The sequence below is a fragment of the Mus musculus genome, chromosome 7 (assembly GCF_000001635.26).
Source record: "Mus musculus strain C57BL/6J chromosome 7, GRCm38.p6 C57BL/6J".
Classification (NCBI taxonomy): Eukaryota; Metazoa; Chordata; class Mammalia; order Rodentia; family Muridae; genus Mus; species Mus musculus.
The window spans coordinates 126405001-126426084 of record NC_000073.6 but is presented as its reverse complement, the minus strand read 5'-3'; the positions used below and the strand labels follow the sequence as shown (position 1 = coordinate 126426084).

The following is a 21084-nucleotide window of genomic DNA, read 5'->3' as shown; positions in this document are numbered from 1 at the left end:
AGGCACAGCTTGGATATGACTCTCATCTCATCCCTTCATCTGAGGAGATGAAAGTTACTTTTACAAGCCTGATCTACATTACAAGTATTCCAGGCCAGTCAGAGCTAAGTAAGTCACTGTCTCAAAAAAATAAAACCATTAGTTTCCTTTTAAAGGAAATATGTCAGCAGTTGCAGTGGTGTAGGAATGTAAGATCCCACTGGGAAGGCTGAAGCAGAAGAAGTGGAAATTCTGGTCTAGCCTTAGTTACATAGCAAGACCCTGCCTCAAAAACAACCCCCCTCCCAAACCCAGATGCTTAGTAGCTCAGGTCTGTAAGTCTAGGACTTGGAAGATGGTGGCAGGAGAATCAAGATTCTAAGGGCATCATGAACTGCATAGGGAGTTTGAGGCCAGCCTGAGTAACATAAGACTCTTGAAAGATAGAAAGAAAGAAAGAAAGAAAGAAAGAAAGAAAGAAAGAAAGAAAGAAAGAAAGAAAGAACAAAAAGTTTAACAACAAAAAAACACCAAACAACAACAACAACAACAAAAAAAACCAGTCTTTTGCCTTATTTCAACAATCTAAGGACTTGGTAGATGGAGGCAGGAGGATTGCTGTGTTTGAAGCTATCTTGGGCTATATAGTGAGTTCTAAAACAGTCTGAGCTATAGGGTAAAACCCTATCCCAAAGTGTTAAAAAAACAAAACAAAAAACCCTAAGACCATACCACCACCAAAACCAAACAGAACCTACAACTATGTCGTGCAGAATTAAGTCTAGCACTTGGGAGGTAGAGAGGAGGATGAGCCAGAAGTTCAAAGTCACCCTCAACAAAATAGCAAGTTTGAGGCTAATATAAACTGCATGGAACTGTATTTTAAAAACAATACAAGAGGGAAGCAGTTAGGCTGTGTTCATTTCTTCCTCTTCACCTCCAACTCCATTCTCCCAGTCTCAGCCCTTGCTCCGTAGCAGAGTACCTGCTGTGGCCTTTCCTAACTCTGTCTCCCATTGCCAGAAGAATCAGCAAATCCTGGTGGAACACCCCACTTTCCTCCCTCTTATGTACCCACTAAAACCCCCCACCTCTTAGCCCATCTCCAGTGGCAAGTGTTAGGTCCTAATACATAGAAATACATTTTACTTGAATCCCCCAGTGGCCACACTTAGCCGGATCCCAGAAAAATTTCCTACCAGCAACAACACAGATACACAACCTTCTAAGAACCAGAAGGAACAACAGAAACCAAGGAATAAAATAGCCCCCCCAACAAAGACAAGGCCAGATACCAGTGTCTAGAATCACAGTTTTCTCAAGCCTAAATGCCTAGACATGATCATAAAACACAGTAACGGTCAGGGCAATCTGTCTCCACTAGAGCCCAGCAGGTCTAGCACAGTGGGCTCAGAAAAATGGCGACACAACTGAAGCACAAGAGAAAGACCTTACAGTAGCCTTTATAAGTATGCTGGCGATTCTCAGAAGAAACGGGTAAATCCCTTAAAGAAACCTATGAAAACACAACCAACTGTGGAAGGAAACAAACAAAACAGTTCAAAACCTGAAAGTGGAAGTGCGATCAATAAAGAAAACTCAAACTCAGGGAAATCAGGAAATGAAAATGTAGGGGCTTGAACAGGAAAGCTTCACTGACAGAATACAAGAGCTGGAGAGAGGACTGTAAGGCTGGAACCCCTGCTCATCCCCTGCACAAGCTGGGAAACCCCATCTGCCCTTCTTCCCCCACCCCCACCCACACAGAGGAAATGCCCTCGTCTGCTTGGAAAACTACTTTGGGCTAACATGTCTGTATTTCTGGCAACCCACCCAAGAGTTACTGCCCAGGTGCTCGGTTTTGACCACGTATGGCTCAGTTCCCAGTTCCTAGCTGGCACGTCATCACTCCTTGCCTAAATTTTATAAAACCCCCTTGCTTTCGCCATGATGTGTGATGTCACTGACCTCCACCTGTGAGATCAGGTATGCCACCTAGAGCTGCCTCCTAATAAACCTGCCAGAAAGGTAGAGCCAGTCATATGATGGGTGTAATGCCAGGATTAATTGGGGAGTTATAGAATTTAGGGAATGTCTCTATATATTAAGGGGATTTACTTTGATGACTTACAGTCTGTAGTCCAACTAACCCAACAATGGGCAGCTGTGGGTGGGAAATAGTAGCTCAGTCCCATGAGGCTAGTTATTTGAAATGGTCTTCTGTAGAAGTAGGTTCCAATAGATGTTCTGACAAGTAAGTGAAAGCAGTGGAAGAAGAGTGAGTCTTGGGCTGGTGAGATGGCTCAATGGGTAAGAGCAATAACTGCTCTTCCGAAGGTCCTGAGTTCAAATCCCAGCAACCACATGGCCTAGCACAGTAATGAGATCTGATGCCCTCTCCTGGTACATCCGATGACAGCTACAGTGTACTTAAATATAATAATAAATAAATCTTTTTGAAGAAGAAGAAGAAGAAGAAGAAGAAGAAGAAGAAGAAGAAGAAGAAGAAGAAGAAGAAGAAGAAGAAGAAGAAGAAGAAGAGTGAGTCTTCCTTCTTTCAATATCCCTATGTAGGCCTCCAGTAGAGGGTATGTCCCAGACTAAAGGTGTGTACCACTATGTCTGGGTCTGGAACTTGTTTTGTTCCAGGCTGACCTTGAACTCAGAGGTCTCCTTGCCTCAGTCTCCTGGGATTAAAGGCTTGTACTACCTTGTCTGGGCCTAAGTGTTTCATGGCCACTATACCTCAAGATCTCTTGTCAAGATCCGGATCGAAAAATTATGTCTTTCAACCTCAAGATCTGGATCACAGGTGAGCCCTCTAATTCTGGATTGTAGTTCATTCCAGATATAGTCATGCTGACACCCAGGAATGGCCACCACAGTGGTCTGAGAAAGTCCCAATGTAGGTGAGCTTTTGTTTACATGTACATACCTTGTGCCCAAGGAGATAAAAAGATCATCTGAAATTGGAGCTACGACAATCGTGAGCCACCACGTGGGTGCTGGGAATGAACATGGGTCCTCTGCCAGAGCAGCCAATGCTCTCAACCATTGCCTCTTTGCTCCAGCCCTCAAAAGTTCTTTTCAATAAAACCATAGAAATATATTTCCCTACCCTAAAGAAAGAAATGTTTATCAAAGTACAAGAAGCATACAGAACACCAAATAAACTGGATAAGAAAAGAAATTCTCCTAGTTACATAATAATCAAAACACTAAATGTACAGAACAAAGAAAGAATATTAAAAGTTGCAAGGGAAAAGCACCCAGTAACATATAAGGGTAGAGCTATCAGAATATCATCTGATTTCAGCGGAAACTCTGAAAGTCAGAAGAGTTCTATAGACTAAGAGATCACAGATAACAGCCCAGATTGCCCAGAAAGACTTTCTTTTTCTTTTTTTTTTTTTTTTTTAAGATTTATTTATTTATTACATGTAAGTACACTGTAGCTATCCTCAGATACTCCAGAAGAGGGAGTCAGATCTCATTACGGATGGTTGTAAGCCACCATGTGGTTGCTGGGATTTGAACTTCGGACCTTTGGAAGAGCAGTCGGGTGCTCTTACCCACTGAGCCATCTCACCAGCCCCCCAGAAAGACTTTCAATCACAATAGATGGAGAGAATAAGACATTCAAAAATAAAAACCAAATATAAGCTATAGTGTCTATCAATCCAGGCCTACAGAAAGTGCTAGAAGGAAAGTTTCAACCTAAAAACATTAGCCACACCCAAGAAAACACAGAGAATAAGTAATCCCAGAATCAAAAGAAAGGAAACTGAAGTGGAAACGTCTAGTTTCTTCTAGTTCTGTCAAATGATGTTTTGCTGGGGCACACAAGTGAAAGGATGTCTGGCTAAAGTAGTGAGAGAATGTTTTCCTGAAGCAGACACACATGTAAGGATGCTTTGCTATAACAAACACACATGAAAGGTTGCATGATGAAGGAGCATAAATGTGACCCCGCAGACAGTGGGAGATGAACATCAAGCATTGGTTTGTCTTGCTTCCCCTCGATGTTCTTCACCAAGGACACACATGTATTGGTTTGCCTTACATAGCCTTGTCGAGCACCAGAGAACTGCTCATGAGGTTCCTGTGGCAGCCGGTTTCAGTTTCTTCGAGATTGAGCTACAGCTTCTGGTTCCTGTGTGGTGTCTTCCTGTGAGAGGACTGCACTGTCACTGCTGGTTCCTGTGTGCTGCCTGCCTGCCTAGAGGATTGCTCTGCAGCTGCTGATTCATAAGTGGGGTTTGCTACAGAACTGAACTGCTGCCAGAGATCAAGCTTGCCTCCAAAGAACTATTGCTTAAACAGGTCCACTTTCCCCATATCCTAATAACTTTTCTCTTCCACTATCTCTGGTGGGTGGTGGGCTAGAGGAGAGGTTGAACTCTTATTAAAGGTAGATTGCTAAAAATGTATGCCCCCCCACACACATGAACAACAACAAAATCGATAAACACAGCTAATTGATCTCTCTAAACATCAATGGTATCAATTCCTCAATAAAAATACATAGACTAACAGAATGGTAACTTATATCCTGGCTAGCAAGTTAAGACATGAATATTAGACAAGGCAAATCCCCTGCCACAGTTGAATATCCCAACCAATGGGGGCAGGATACGTGTACAACAAAGTCAAGGTCCTAAGGAAACCCATCTCTAAATCCTGACTGGTTAAATAACTTGGAACAGATGTTTGTGGATTTTAGGCTTAAAAACTCTGTAGAATCTTAATCTGGGGTCATGGTTCAGTTCCCACATCTGGACCATGGCCCTGGTCAATCAGTTCTGGGGAGCTCAGAACTCAGTAAACCATCCCTGTCTGACTGAGATCAGTGTTTGTGTGGTTTGTGAGGGGATTCCTGGACCCCCAAACAAGAGAAAAAAAAATCCACCAAGGGGACATTTCAATTCTTAACTTGTATGCACCAAACACAGCACCCAGTTCATAGAAGAAACACTACTACAATTCAGATCACAAACTGACCCCCACTACCTCAATTTAAATTATCTATTGATAGTGGAAGACACCAATGCTCCACTCTTACCAATAGACAGGTCATCCAGACAAAAAACTAAACAGAGAAATGCTGGAGGTAACCAAAATTATAAATCAAATGGACCTAACAGATATTTACAAAACATTTCACCCAAACACAAAATGTAGAGGGCACAAGGTCCTTGTATTCACACATAAATAAGCACTGGGGAAAAATGTTAAACATACTAGGATTTCTCCTTTATGGGGAAGATAAAAATATCTGCATTTTACCCAGAAAGCTGAGAGTGGATATTGTTAAGGACTTTCTGCTGTCTGTAGAGACAGACGCCTCCCCCACCAATAAAAACTGATCTCTTGTGGGCTGGAGAGATGGATCAGTGGTTAAGAGCACTGACTGCTCTTCCAGAGGTCCTGAGTTCAATTCTCAGCAACCACTTGATGGCTCACAACCACCTTAATGACAGTGTACTCACAAAAATAAATAAATATTTTTTAATTGATCTGTCTCCCCGGGAATGATGTCATTTCCTTTCATACTCATGGGTCTTCCTAAACCCTGCTCATCGACGCTGCACTCTTAGACCTCATGGCCAGCCACCCTGGGAAGAAGGGTGACCCACAGACCACCATAGATTAAAGGTGAATATCAACAACAACAGGAGCAACAGAAAGCTTACAAACACATGGAAACTGAACAATTCACTACTGAAGGAAAAACAAGGCAGAAATTAAACTGCACAATATATCCAAACTTATGGGACACAATAACTTAGGCCTAAGAGGAAAGATCTCAGCATTAACTGCCTACATAAAAATTTGGAGAATTCTCACACTAGCAACTTAATAGCTTACCTAAAAGCTCAGAGAGAGAGAGAGAGAGAGAGAGAGAGAGAGAGAGAGAGAGAGGAGAGGAGAGGAGAGGAGAGGAGAGGAGAGGAGAGGAGAGGAGAGGAGAGGAGAGGAGAGGAGAGGAGAGGAGAGGAGAGGAGAAGAGAAGAGAAGAGAAGAGAAGAGAAGAGAAGAGAAGAGAAGAGAAGAGAAGAGAAGAGAAGAGAAGAGAAGAGAAGAGAAGAGAACAGAGCCATTGGGCAAAATTGCCCCGTGACTCATCGCTGCCAGGGCTCTACACAAACTGTGGACACTTTGGGGTTGATTGCTCTCTTTCTGGGCCTGGCAACCAAAGATCTATTGTACTCTGTATAGTAGCTGAAAATTAAATGTTCCGCAGAACAGGCAACAACTGACCACTGCCAGCCACGTGGAGACCATAGGAGCCTAGGGCAAGGAGTGGGTACATCTCTGTCATTTTAATTGATAATAGGCCGTTTGAAGTATACCTCCTGCTATAATTTATAATTTATCCTTCTCAGATCTCTGATGCTATTGACTGGCTAACTGTAGCTCTAACAGCAGCAAGCATACCAGGTCCCACCAAGGCCATAGCTGCCTTCTCTTCCTATGTAAAACTCAGGCCTCAGGCCTCACTTTCCTAGAGCTCCTGTCTCTGGCTGAGAAGACAAACAGTTTACCTTGCCCAGATTCTGAAAGGAGATGAATTAAGAGAGGCTTTTAATCTAGAGTCATTTTTGGGTTCCCAACCTCCTACTATAACTCCAAGGCATGAGTCTACTGCTTTTTTTTTTTTTTTTTCGAGACAGGGTTTCTCTGTATAGCCCTGGCTGTCCTGGAACTCACTTTGTAGACCAGGCTGGCCTCAAACTCAGAAATCTGCCTGCCTCTGCCTCCTGAGTGCTGGGACTAAAGGCGTGCGCCACCAAGCCCGGCTTCTACTGTTCTTTCTACAGTGTGGATTTCAGTATAGATTACAAACAGTGGTAATCCTAATATACCTAAAATTTTTATTTTTTTGTAAACTTAAAAAAATTATTGTAAGCTTCAAGGGGTAAACTTGGATCCATAGATCAATCAGATTCCAGACAAGTACTGTCAATCAATAGCCTGTTTCCCGACCCATTCCTGAGGGTGGATTCTCACTCTTTCTTCCCTGGTCTTAGGATTCCCCTCCCCTAACTACCAGGATGGTGGTCCTGGAAGTTTCAAGTGCATATCCAAGATAATTTCCTCCTAAACTCCTTAATTTTATCTTTTGTCTCTAGTTTATCTGTCCCAGCAGATTTCAAATCAACTGCAGCCTGCTCCAGCTGCTCAACAGCCCCCAGAATCTGCATCCCAGACAGCTCCAAAGCGGCTAACCCCAGCTGGTCCTGCATCACAGTCTGCTGAACTCTCTCTCTCTCCCTCTCTCTCTTCCTCTCTCTCTCTCTCTCTCTCTCTCTCTCTCTCTCTCTCTCTCTGTGTGTGTGTGTGTGTGTGTGTGTCTGTTTCTCTTTCTCTCTCTGCCTTAGGCAACATTCCAGCTTTTGTGGTTTTGTGGATCCCCAACAATGATGCCTCAAAGTCAGCAGGAAGTAGTCATAGAAAAGATTACATCACTCCTTATCACGATAGTCCTTACTATCAACAAAAAGGCTGAGACTTAGGTCTCAATCCTGGACAAAAGGCTGATGTGTGTACTGAACATATCAAAACAGTCCGAGTCACCAGGTTTTCCCAGCATCCCTCAGTCCCTGCCTGTTACAGGGTATGGCTGGCATACCCTGTCCTCCTACCTTGAACTTTGCAGTTCTAGGGGCCGGGTTGACCTTCTCCAAGCTGCTCTTCTGCATGAAATCCAGACATTAGGTTATGTAGCCCCCTTTACCTTTCTTTTTCTTTCTTTCTTTTTTTTCTTTTTTTTTTTTTTCCGAGACAGGGTTTCTCTGTGTAGCCTTGGCTGTCCTGGAACTCACTCTGTAGACCAGGCTGGCCTCGAACTCAGAAATCCACCTGCCTCTGCCTCCTCAGTGCTGAGATTAAAGGTGTACATGCGCCACCATGCCCGACCCCTCCTTTTTACCTTTTACCCTTTTGGCCTCTCGGTCTCCTGGCTCTCCCCTCTCCCTTCTCCCCTCCTCACTTTCCTCACGTGGCCCAGCTCAGGGTCCTGCTCACTCTGGACTTTCCCAGAGACTCTGCCTCTGGCTGTGGTCTCCCTCACATCTACAATAAACTTTCTCCTCCACCACACTTAGGGGCAGTCACATGCTCTGTTTTGACTTCTTCTGTTCATTCAGGCACATGTGAGTGAGGGTACATGCATGTAGAGGTCGCATATAGAGGTCCAGAATTACCCTCCCCTGCTCTTGCACCGTACTGACCGCGTCAGGGTTTCTCAATCAATAGGGCTAGTGCTGCCAGTCAGCATGTTCTATGAAGACTGGGATACAGGCAGGCTACTTGGCATTTGTGAGGCCTCTGGGGATTGAACTCTGATCCTTGTACAGTGAGCCCTTTACCTACCACACCATCTCCCCAGACCATGCCTGAGCCCTTTACCCACCACACCATCTCCCCAGATCATGCCTGACATTTTTACACAAGACTCTGGGGACTGGATTCAGGTCCTCAGGCTTGAAGACAAGCTATGGCTCCACCTCAGGGAAAGGTTTTCTTTACTCTTCCCAACTTTTTTTCTTTCTCCAGTCAATAAATACGTATTAAATCTTTTCTAAACCGGGGCACACCTAGGGACAAAAAGATCTCTGTTAGCATGAACAGCCTAGGGCTGTGAATCCTCTCTCCTAGATAGAGCTCACATAAGGTCCTGGGTTCTATTGCCAGTGACATAGGACAAGGAGAGGGCAGAAGGAGAGGGCAGTCTGCGTTCTTACTCCAGATGTGAATAAGGAGCTTAACTCCCAACAAGTGTAATTTAAAACCGAAGCAAAAGCTAGAAAGGAAAGAAAACAAGGGTGGGAAGTACCGGCAGCTCTGGGCAGGCCCTTCTGAGGAAGTACCATTTAAACCTAGAGCTAAGCGATGAAAGGAGCTAGCCAAGTGGAAAAGTGTTGCGGACAAGGGCCTGTGCTGGGGAGATGCTCAGTAAGTTGAATAAGATAAAGGAAGACTAGAGATGGAGGAATGAATGGAGAGCGGCGTCATTAACTCCAGACGTAGACTGGAGGGTTTTCTTGTTTGTTTGTTTGTTTGTTTGTTTGTTTGTTTGTTTGTTTTAGGTGGATGGAAATCCTTTGTGGGAAGATGTACTGCTGAGTGTTAAGCAAGTGGGGTCTGCCCACTGTTAGATGTCTCTTCTTCCCGAGCTTTCTTCTTTCCCCTTGGCCCCTCAGCTCAATCAAGGGAAGTGAGGGCCCACCACCTGTGGTGTCCCCTGAGGTTTGCCTGTGGCAAACAGGAAGTCACAGCCCAGTAGAGATAGGCCTGGGACTCAACTGAGAAAGCAGGTCTCTTGGGTCTCTAGTCTTTCCTCTGAGTGCTGTCATCAGTGAAAGATATGCGCACACACTCAGGCACACAGACACAGATACACAGATACACATACACACCACATACACACAGGCACACACAGACACAGACACACATAACACTCACACAGGTACACACACACACAGGCACACACACGCGTGCATACACACTGTACCACCTCTGTGTGACTTTAGACAATGCTCTTCCAGTCTTGAAGCCTGAACCCAATGTCTATGCGTCTCCTCCATTTCTGAAGCAGGGATTACCTGGAGAACAAAGGGATCCTAATAAGAAGCCATTTTGAAAGACCACTGCAAAGCACACGGCTCTTGCTCCCCATCCACTGTCTAGCCCCCTCCCAGCTCTGATTGCCATGTCCCCAGCACAGTTTCTGGTCTGCTCTCTTACTAACCTGCTTAGAGATGAGGAAATTTAACCATGGTTTATGACTGGGCGCCACTCTCAGCCATAAACTGATGATGACTCTCAGAAACTGAACTGTAAACTAGGCCAAAAAAGCCACACAACACACACACACACCACATACACACACAAACCACATACACACAATACTACATACAAACTACATATACACACACACACAACACACATACACACACCACATACACACACAGACACATCACACATACATACTACATACACAAACCACATACACACATTACTACATACAAACTACATATACACATACCACATACACACACATACACTACATAAAATATTATACACACAGAGACCACACACACACTCACACACCACAAAGAGACCACATACACACACACACACACACACACACACACACACACACCCCATACACATCACACACTTTTTTCTTGTGCTACAACTCAGGGAATTGTATATGGTAGGCAAGTGTACTACCACTGGGCTACATTATCTACCCAGCTCACAGTCCCTTTCTTTGGGGGGTGGAGGGTAGGGTGGGATTGAGACAGATTCTCACTATGTAGCCATGGCTGGCCTGAAACTTACAGCGATCCACTTGTTGCTGCCTCCCAGTTGCTGGGATTAAAGGTGTGTGCCACTCTGCCTGTTTGGCTCTTTCTTTTTTGAGGGGGAGGTCTTGCTATATAGTCTAAGCTAGAATGAAACCTAAAATGTGTGTGTGTTTGTGTGTGTGTGTCTGTGTGTGTGTGTGTGTCTGTCTGTCTGTCTGCGTCTATGTCTGTGTGGTAGGAGGGATTAAATCTAGGGTCTTGTATATACTTTGGCACTGAACTATGTCCTCAACTTTTTAAAAAAGTATTTTTTAATTTTCAGATAAGGTCTCCCTGAGTACTTTAGAGTGGCTTTGAACTCACTCTGCAGTCCAAGCTGGCCTTGACTTTTGTGATCCTCTCCAGTAACTGGAATTATAAGCCTGGATCACCAGACCCAATATAAAAATCCTAATGCTATCCCCAGATGATAGAGGAAAAAAAGCGGATGCCAGACATTGTGGCATATGCCTTTAACTTCACCAGCTGGGAAACAGAGGTGTAAAATAAGGTCAGAGCCTGGAGCCTGGAGAGAGGAGGAGAAAGAAAACCCTAACTTAAGCCTGCACCCACTCATCTGAAAAATATTTAACAGGTGCCACTATGTGGAAAGCTCTGTGTGTGCAGTAGTGAAGATGTTAGCCTTACCCGGAGGAACTCCCATGCCAAACCATATAGAAGGTCACACACTTGGGCTAAGTGCTGGGTGACAGGGAGGGGGACAAGTGTTGTGGATTTGGAAGAGTGCCTGCAAATGGAGGCCTAACCTAAGGTGTGACCACCCCTTTCCTCTATACGGGGACTGCCACCACCCTCACAGACACCCATGGTTCATTGCCCACTAGGCTCCTGCTCGCCCCAGCATCCTCTGCGCAGCCACGCAGAAGCCGGGTGCCCCAGGGAGCCTGGCTACCATGCCATCTCCTCTCCCTGTCTCCTTCCTCCTCTTTCTTACCTTAGTAGGAGGCAGGCCCCAGAAGTCCTTACTGGTGGAGGTAGAAGGTATGTCTATCTATCTGTCTGTACGTCTGGGGGGAAGGAGCTAGGGTTGAAAGTCTGGGTTCTGAGTTGAGTAACTGGCCTTCTTGGAGCCTCCATTTTCTTACTTGTAAACTGGGAGGAGTCAGAAAGACCCTTAGAGCTTCCATATGGTGGACTTCTGGGGTCCTTTGATTTATGAGGAGGGAAGAGGGGCTGGGGCTCCCCTTTTCCTCTCCCCACAGAGGGAGGCAATGTTGTGCTGCCATGCCTCCCGGACTCCTCACCTGTCTCTTCTGAGAAGCTGGCTTGGTATCGAGGTAACCAGTCAACACCCTTCCTGGAGCTGAGCCCCGGGTCCCCTGGCCTGGGATTGCACGTGGGGTCCCTGGGCATCTTGCTAGTGATTGTCAATGTCTCAGACCATATGGGGGGCTTCTACCTGTGCCAGAAGAGGCCCCCTTTCAAGGACATCTGGCAGCCTGCCTGGACAGTGAACGTGGAGGATAGTGGTGAGTGCCTGGTGGGGCTGGGTTGTGGAGGTAAAGAGGAGCTCTCCATGGACAGAGGAAGTTCTTTGGTCTGGCAGGGCTGCAGCGGCGAAGAAGGAATTAGTTCTAGGCACCTACTTCCTATGGTTTGGTAACTGCTCTGAGCTACTCCGTATCTCTGTCTCGCTTGTCTGTTAGTCATAGTTGCTTTCTCCCTGTATCTCTGGCTCTGCTCTTCCCAGCCTTTGTATCTCCCCCTTCTCCTGGTCTGTATCTAGTCTGGGGTCTCTTCCCAGGGGAGATGTTCCGGTGGAATGCTTCAGACGTCAGGGACCTGGACTGTGACCTAAGGAACAGGTCCTCTGGGAGCCACAGGTCCACTTCTGGTTCCCAGCTGTATGTGTGGGCTAAAGACCATCCTAAGGTCTGGGGAACAAAGCCTGTATGTGCCCCTCGGGGGAGCAGTTTGAATCAGAGTCTAATCAACCAAGGTAAGGGGACAGTGCTGTGTGGATGCTGGGAAGTGGGGGCTCAAGGATAGGGAGGGTGCTGGGAACTCGGGGGTTGGGGGAGATGATTGTATTTTCCTTACCTCTTCTCTCCCTGCCTTAGATCTCACTGTGGCACCCGGCTCCACACTTTGGCTGTCCTGTGGGGTACCCCCTGTCCCAGTGGCCAAAGGCTCCATCTCCTGGACCCATGTGCATCCTAGGAGACCTAATGTTTCACTACTGAGCCTAAGCCTTGGGGGAGAGCACCCGGTCAGAGAGATGTGGGTTTGGGGGTCTCTTCTGCTTCTGCCCCAAGCCACAGCTTTAGATGAAGGCACCTATTATTGTCTCCGAGGAAACCTGACCATCGAGAGGCACGTGAAGGTCATTGCAAGGTCAGGTAGGGTTTCTTCCAATTCTGGGACTCTGTGTGGAGCTACTGGAAGAATTGGAAGAGTTAGGGGTGTGGTTCTGTGGTCGAGTGTGTGTTTAGCATGGATGAGGCTCTGTTTCCACCCCTAGAAGTCTCTGTGTGTAGAGACAGACAGAAAGGAAGGCAGACAGACAGACTGACAGACAGACAGACAGACAGACAAGGACTGATAGTGTATAAATGTAACCCTAGAACTTGGGAGGCTGAGGCGTGAGTACAAGTACTAAGTACTAAGCCAGACTTGGAGCTGGCACCAGGACCAGTCTCAAGACTCCAGTTTGTTCACTGAATCCTAACTCCAGCTTTTTGTTCATCGCTTCTGAGAACTCGTTTTTCTGGGTCTCCTGTGAGCTTTGCTGACTGCTTCCTCCACCACCGCTCTGCTGACTGCTTCCTCCACCACCGCTCCCTGTTGGATGGAGCCCTGGGCCTTGTACTCGCTCCTATCCACACCCTCGTCTTGTTTGGCATTCTTCACTCCCGTGGTTCCTAGGTTACCATGCCTTATACCTTCCCTGGGCACTATACTCCCCATACCCAGTCATCTCCTGGGATGGCCATTTCATGCCTCAGGGACATTTCAGGCTTGATATATAAAGTGAAATGAACATCTTGCCCACATATACTCTTTGGGTGGCTTTGCACAAATGGAGCACCCAGAAGAATATACATGGGTCCATTTGCCCAAGTTAGGAGCTTGACTATCTTCTTTTTCCTCACTCCATCCATCAAATTTGCCACAACACCTCGCCTATGCTTCTCCTTAATACAATGCTACCATGCTATCCTGACCACAACTGTTAAGTGCTACGACCTCAGCTTCCACTCTAAACGTGATCCCAACATGTGTTGAATCTCAGCTCTGACTTGGTAGACTCACAAAATGCCCTACATTTTGACCATGATTACCCCTAACTGCGGAATTGACTCCCTAGTCCTCACCTTGCTAGGATGGCCGTGCTTTATATGCGGTTAGTTACTGTCTTGTGCTCCGTGGCTCAATCCTTGTGCTCCTGGGAACAACTGGTTCTTCCTTAGTGGACGGGAGAAGAGCCCCCTGGAGAGATTAAGGCTTGAGGTCTGTGTCCTGCTCTGGGCTCTCAGCCGTATGCCCCTTGAGGGGTTGGGGAGTAAGCTGCATTGTGGGGTCCTTGTCTCAAAGCACTTTCCTCTTAGCAGTGTGGCTCTGGCTGTTGAGAACTGGTGGATGGATAGTCCCAGTGGTGACTTTAGTATATGTCATCTTCTGTATGGTTTCTCTGGTGGCTTTTCTCTATTGTCAAAGAGGTAAGTCATGCCCCTGAGCTTCCCCGAATTCTACCCCATCTTTCTTAGGACAAGCCCATACTGGCCAATCTAATGCACCCCACAGCCTCATCCCTCCTTTACTGTCTCTCATACTTCCTGGGGTCCCTGGTATTTGTACAACCATCCCCTCTATTGACCCAAGTGACCTCCCCCGTGTCCCCCAAATTCACCTCCTGCCTGCCAACCCCTCTCCTGATCCATCTCTTTAAATCCCACCAGCCTTTATCCTGAGAAGGAAAAGGAAGCGAATGACTGACCCCGCCAGGAGGTAAAGTAGCAAATGCCCGCCCTTCCGCTATAAGCTTTACACTGTCCTCTGTCACGTGGGGTGGGCCTTGGTGCCATCTCTCTTGGTTGAAATACTGCCCAAGTCTGGAAGCCACCTTCAAAATCACCTCCCTTGGCATGGTCCCAAACTCTTTGGGTAGGCATCCCTACACACTTAACTCCCAGAATAGACTGCAGCTGGGCATCCCTACATGGTTGAGCCTTAAGGTACACCAACCCTTTCTCCCTCCAGATTCTTCAAAGTGACGCCTCCCTCGGGAAACGGGACCCAGAACCAGTACGGGAATGTGCTCTCCCTTCCTACATCTACCTCTGGCCAGGGTGAGGGACCACTGCCTTGAAAGGCTTTCAAGTCGCACCCTTCTCTCCGGCACTAGCCAGCTATGCCTTGTCCTCATTTCTCCAATCTTCTCAGAGCAGAACCTTCCCCAGAGCAGAGCCCAGGACCAAATCTCAACAGATCAGCCAAGTCTAGCCACTGGACCTTGGCCAGAGCCAGCCTTGTCCTAGAACTTGAGGCCAAGGCTCAGATTTTGATCCCTTCCCCATGGCTCAAGGCCGGTTATGCAGGCACACAGAGGCTTTCTGAAGCATTGTCTCCTTTCCCTCTGATGGGCATCTTAAATCTCTCTTTTCACCAGCCCATGCTCAGCGTTGGGCTGCTGGCCTAGGGAGTGTCCCTGGGTCCTATGGAAATCCACGCATTCAAGTCCAGGATACTGGAGCTCAGAGCCATGAAACAGGTCAGATTTAAGGGTTGTTCCTCACCTTGAGAGTGTCGGAGCAGCCTGTGGTGGGATTAGTGGACTGTGGGTGGAGGAAGAGAGATACCGCTCAGCTCTCCACACTGGTCCCAAATTCAGGACTGGAAGAAGAAGGGGAGGCCTATGAAGAGCCAGACAGCGAGGAGGGCTCTGAATTCTATGAGAACGACTCCAACCTTGGGCAGGACCAGGTTTCCCAGGGTGAGTCCCCATTCTCCCTGGTCCTGACACTTCAACAGTAGGCTGATGGCTGACAACCTTTGCTAAAGATGCCCTCATTCTCTAACAGATGGGAGTGGCTATGAGAACCCCGAGGATGAGCCCATGGGTCCAGAGGAAGAAGACTCCTTCTCCAATGGTAATGTGGTGTCCTTGTAGGGTTGGTGGCTAGGAAAACGTGCTTGGTGCTGCAGGGCTCCTACTGCCTGAGCAACTCCTGCGCTCTCTCTTCCACAGCTGAGTCTTATGAAAATGCAGATGAGGAGCTGGCCCAACCAGTTGGCAGGATGATGGGTGTGTATTTGAGTGAGCGAGGGCTGTCACTCTTGGAAGAAGCTGGAGACCAGGAAAAAAAGTGATATCTTTGTCTCTTTTCTTGTTCCAGACTTCCTGAGCCCCCATGGGTCTGCGTGGGACCCCAGCCGGGAAGCATCCTCGCTTGGTGAGAGTGCTTAGGGCATCCTTCTAGGGTCAATTTCAGATGATATAAACTCAGCTCTGATCTCCAAGTCCAAGCCTAACAGTGGTCTTAGACCTTATTCCCAACTCCACCTCTATCCCGTTTCCCCGTGTTTCTGCCATTTCTAACCTTGAAGACCAATCTTGACCCAAAATGAACCTGACATAACTGTTCATGTCTAGAATTCCAACTTGTGGGAAAGTTAAGGCAGAAAGATGGTCATGGGCTTAAGGCTAGTCTGGGGTACTTTGTGAATTCCAGGCTAGCCTAGGCTGAAGCTTTGTAACAAAAAATGTAACGAAACACACTCAGCCAACCGACTGAAGCATTGACCTCAATACCTTCTCTCTTAGAGTTTGGCCTTCACCTCACCCCAGTTTAAAGTGGACTTCAACCTTGACCCCAACTGTCTGTATCATTTCCTGTGAGCTTGACTTTGACTCCTCCCAATTCTGTTCTTGACCCTTCCTTTGGCCTTGGCCATCTTAGAACCAAGTAGGATCTTGATGCTGACAAATCAGTCCTAGTTTGACATTAGGAACTTCGACTTCTTGCCTAGCTCCTCTCCCGTGGGTAGGCAGGACTTCCCTTCCCCCAAGCCCCAGCAGAATTTCTGGGTCTCTAATCTTCCATCCCATGCCTAAACAGGGTCCCAGTCCTATGAAGATATGAGAGGGATCCTCTATGCAGCTCCTCAGCTCCACTCAATTCAGTCCGGTCCCAGTCATGAAGAAGGTGGGTGTTTCTGCACTGTTTCTCGTTGTCCTCTGGACACCCCCCTCCCCCTCCCTCCCCCACTCTACCCCAGCATCCTTTTCATCCAATTTACACTTTCCTTTTCCTGGTCTTATCCAGATGCAGACTCTTATGAAAACATGGATAAGTCTGACGACCTAGAACCAGCATGGGAAGGAGAGGGCCACATGGGGACTTGGGGAACCACGTGACTCCCAAGTGACTAGGTGAGCTGGACGCTGCCCCTGGGAGAGGGGAGGAAGAGAGGGATAAATGAGGATGGTAATGCAGCCCTGGCTGCTGGGGAGAGAAAGGGGAAGGGTTTTCTGGGTCCAGTGGATAGGGCCTAGACGTCATCTCATACTTTGCTTGTTTGTTTGTTTTTTTATGTAGCCTGGACTTCGTTAGGTCCCAAGAACCACATCTGATTCTGAAATCTGGAGATCCCAGATGGTGTCAGTCAGTGAAATGACCTTGATCAGGATGTGTGCATGCTGACACACACACACTCATATGCATGTTCAAGCAAAGCTTCCTTTTGACCCTTTGCTTTCCCCAAATAAACCCAATTAGCCACTCAAATTCTCTGAAGCCGGCCCTTGTGTGGGATAGGAAGGGAAGATGGGGTTGAATCCAGCCCTGAGTCACCCAGAGGAAGGAGAACTGAGGTCTGAGTACATCCTGGCTCTAGCCTTCCCATGGCCTGGCATTTAGCCACCTAACATCCAGTGATGCAAATATGTCCAGCCGCTACATTCCATGGTGTCCCACAAGGGAGAGACAGTGATGGGACTAGCAGACTGTTTGGTTGTAACCCATCCCTGCTCACCCTGCACAAACTGGGAAACACTGTCTGCCTCTCTTTTAATCCTGCCTGCTCCAGGCTAACAGGCCAGTACCCTCACCTTCGAGTTTCTGGCAACACTACCTGAGTGCCTGCTCAGGGGGTTCAGCTTCTGACCATATGTAGACACCACCCCAGCTCTGAGTTTACACATCATCACCCCTTGCCTAAGACCTGAAACCCCCCTTTACCTTCGCCCAGGTGTGCCATTTCCCTGCTCCCTCCTGCATCCTTGGGACCTGTGAACCTACTCAAGTGCTGCTCTCAATAAATCTGCCTTTATACTTTCTAATTCGGCTTGAATTGGCTTGTTTCTTTGGATGCTGAGAACCTGGGAGGAATTGAGCCTAAAGCCCCTTGTGCTGGGCCCCTGGCCTTCTGGGAACTGCTCCCTTCCCCTCTTCTCATTCGTTTTCCAAGCCCCACATGCCACTTCCCTGAATTCTTGTAGGATGATTTTTCTCAAATTCTTTCCTGGTCGTGCCCATCTCCCCGATGCCTTTACTGGACTGTGATATCCTTAGCCGCTTTGGGACCACAGAAAGGACTCCATAATCCCTGGATCCCATAATCTCTCCTGACTCCCATCTTCGTCTTCCTCTGGTTGCCTCACAGGTCACCACCTGAGACTGTGCTGTCCTCACCCTACCAGATCTTGTCAACCCCCAAGTATGGGATATTTCCACCCCGGTGGTTGCTACTTACCCCGAGACGGTCCTGGTCCACCTCAAGGACCCCTCATCCTTCCATCCTAGCTTCCCATTTCTGAAACCCATCGCTGCAGTCTCAAGCCCATCACTAGCTGCCTCCTGTCTCAGGAACTTCTAATGCAGCACTCCCATTCTCCCAGTGAATAAGCCTAACACCTAGTACAGAATCTTTACCTCGTTACTGAAGTAGTAATCCCAACCCACCCATGGTTACCAACTCTACACCCTTGTCTTAGCTAGGGTTTTACTGACACCATGACCAAGGCAACTCTTATAAGGACAACATTTAATTGGGCCTGGCTTACAAGGTTCAGCAGCTGGGACACACTAGTCTTAGGCTCTGCATAGATCCCCAAGAACAAGTATGAATGGCCTGGCATGGCTTTGTTCATACTCAACAGATCCACTTTCATCTCTTTCTCTTTCTGGGTCTCTTTTTTTTCCCCTCTGTTGCCCCTGTCACACAGTGACATTGTGGGCTAGGCTGACTGTCCCTCTGTGGGATGACAAGATGTCCTCTCCACCCTGGGATCCCTCTTTAAGTGGACAGAAAGGTTCTGTCACCCTATTATTTGCTTTACCTATGATAAGAGAGACAGAACTTGTCATACCCGACGGGTCAAAGAAAATGGGGGTTGCCATGGGGCTATTGTAAAAAAAAAAAGTCTCCTAAGATGGTGCAGACAAAAATTCTGTGGCTAACATGGAAAGAATGGGCCACAAAACTGGTTTGTTCTTTCCCAGTACAACACAACACAACACAACACAACACAACACAACACAACACAATACACTCCAGATCCTTGTGACGACTGGTGGGCTCAGGGAGTGAGAGACAAGGTCTAGCAAAGGGATATATCTCTGTATCCATGGAAACAAATAGAAATCTAGTGAGCCTACATCCAGACCCTGCCCTCTGTCCTCGAGAGCCTGGCAAACCCCACCAAGACCACAGAGCAGCAGGAGAACTCCCTCAAATCACACCTTGGAGACTCCTCAATCTCAGGTTAAAAACTAAGAAAAAAGAACCTTTCTCCTGACTGGACCTCATCCAGGAGGAAGCAACGCTACTTAGCCTCACTAAATTCTCCAAGCTTAGCAACTGTTCTGTTTGTTTGTTTGTTTGTTTGTTTTGTTGTTTTTTTCTGTGCTGCTTTGGGCCACCCCCTTTGACCATAGTGTTCTTACCTAGTCTGATAATGATGCCAGGGACTGACCCCCAACAATGAACAACTATTATACAGCATGCGCCCCTCTTTCAGGACTCTCTTGGATACCTATTCCCTTTCTGCTACCTGACTCCCTTTGTCATACTACTGACATAACTTTGATGTCTTCCTGGTCACCCCCCAGTGGGGTTCTTCAATGACTATATCAAAAATCGTGTCCCCTGGTGATCCCTCCTCTCTCTGTACCTGGTGATGCTGCATGGCAGGGCTGAAATGGCCGTGCTCTCCTCTCCTATTGACCCCTCCCAGCATCAGGTACTCTTTACTCAGACACGCCCCGTGGTCCCAATGGTGGCACTGACAGGGATTGCTACGATGGCTTCAACAAGAGCAACTGGCTTAAATGTAGGCACTATGGGACACTCAGTGTTGGGATCAAAGGGTGTGTGACCATCTCCAAAGGTCCATCAACAACTCAGCAGCGTCACTGACCACCCTACAGGGTCAGATTACTTCTGTGGCCCTGATGGCCATGCAGGACCGGAGAACATTGGTCTTCCTCACAGCAGACAAGGGAGGCACCTGATGTTCTCAGGAGAAGAGTGCTGTTTCTATATCAGTAAGTCTGACCTGGTGAAAACTGATATCTAGTCATTCCACAAATCGTCTGAAGAACTTCACCAATACAACCAGAGCCACCTCCATTCCACTCCTTTTTTTTTTTTTTTTTTTTTTTTTTGGTTTGTTTGGTTTTTCGAGACAGGGTTTCTCTGTGTAGCCCCAGCTGTCCTGGAACTCACTCTGTAGACCAGGCTGGCCTCGAACTCAGAAATCCGCCTGCCTCTGCCTCCTGAGTGCTGGGATTAAAGGCGTGCACCATCACGCTCGGCTTCCATTCCACTCTTTCTGGCAGCCTTCACTCTTCAAGGCTGAAGGTAAGATAATAACCTGTCCATTTTTTCTCCTAGCACCTTGCCTCCTCTGATTTCTCCGGGAATGGATTCCCAAAGTTTCCAGAGCAGTGGTCAACTAAACGCTTCTGTAGCCAGGCCTCCCACTGAGCATCTGAGCCTGAGCCTACCAACTCCCAAGTCTCCCACCCCAAGTCATCCCTCTTCGGCAAGAAGTATCCCAATCTGAAGCGATATCCCGGTACTCTCCATGACTTGTTTAGTCTGCTTTCTTATACCATCTACGATCACCCGCCCAGGGATAGCACTGCTGACACTGGCCTGGGCCCTCTCACAGTCACTAATCAAGAAAATGCCCCCACAGACTTACCTATAGACCAGTCTGATGGAGGTGTCCTCTCAATTGAGAATCCTCTCCCCAAATGACTATGTCTTATGTCAAGTTGACAAAAAAAGGAACCAGCACACTATGTGCCCATCCCAGTCTTAAACTTATGGGCTTATTATTCATCATGAATAGTTGGAACTACAATTGAATACTACTGTCTTTGCACTTTAAAAAAAATTAATTAATTGATATTTATATGAGTACACTGTAGCTGTCTTCAGACACACCTGTAGAAGGCATCGGATCCCATTATAGATGATTATGAGCCACAATGTGGTTGCTGGGAACTGAACTCAGGACCTCTGGAAGAGCAGTCAGTGCTCTTAACCACTGAGCCATCTCTCCAGCCCCTTTGTACTTTTCTTGTTGGTACTCAGACCAAACCTAGGACCTCACATATGTTACTAAGAACAGTGTACTAACCAACCTTCATGAAATATATGTTTGCTTCTCACTAGTATCTCCTGGTGTTGGATGTCTAGAATTCTTAGCCTCTCTGAAGTGATGTGTGTGTGTGTGCACCTGTGCACATCAGTAAGTTGACTGATGGTTGGCAGCTTC

The 21084-nt window shown here is 47.2% G+C and overlaps 1 protein-coding gene across 7 annotated transcripts; it reads left to right on the top strand.

The window, feature by feature from the left end:
- Positions 1 to 10936: 10936 nt before the first annotated feature.
- Cd19 (CD19 antigen) lies at positions 10937 to 17637 on the top strand. 7 transcript variants are annotated; one of them, XM_030242042.1, is made up of 15 exons: positions 10937 to 11336; positions 11558 to 11824; positions 12100 to 12294; positions 12416 to 12689; positions 13907 to 14014; positions 14255 to 14303; positions 14556 to 14644; positions 14965 to 15066; positions 15187 to 15288; positions 15377 to 15445; positions 15544 to 15600; positions 15692 to 15748; positions 16415 to 16501; positions 16622 to 16728; positions 16895 to 17637. In XM_030242042.1, the coding sequence occupies exons 5-14, from the start codon at positions 13978 to 13980 to the stop codon at positions 16711 to 16713; spliced, it is 741 nt and encodes a 246-aa protein (XP_030097902.1). In that variant the 5' UTR covers positions 10937 to 11336; positions 11558 to 11824; positions 12100 to 12294; positions 12416 to 12689; positions 13907 to 13977; the 3' UTR covers positions 16714 to 16728; positions 16895 to 17637. The 7 variants fall into 7 exon arrangements, with proteins under 7 accessions (XP_030097902.1, XP_006507346.1, XP_030097900.1 ...); XM_030242041.1 differs by having other exon boundaries at positions 10938 to 11336; positions 13904 to 14014; NM_001357091.1 differs by having other exon boundaries at positions 11215 to 11336; positions 12416 to 12694.
- The last annotated feature ends 3447 nt before the right edge of the window (positions 17638 to 21084 follow it).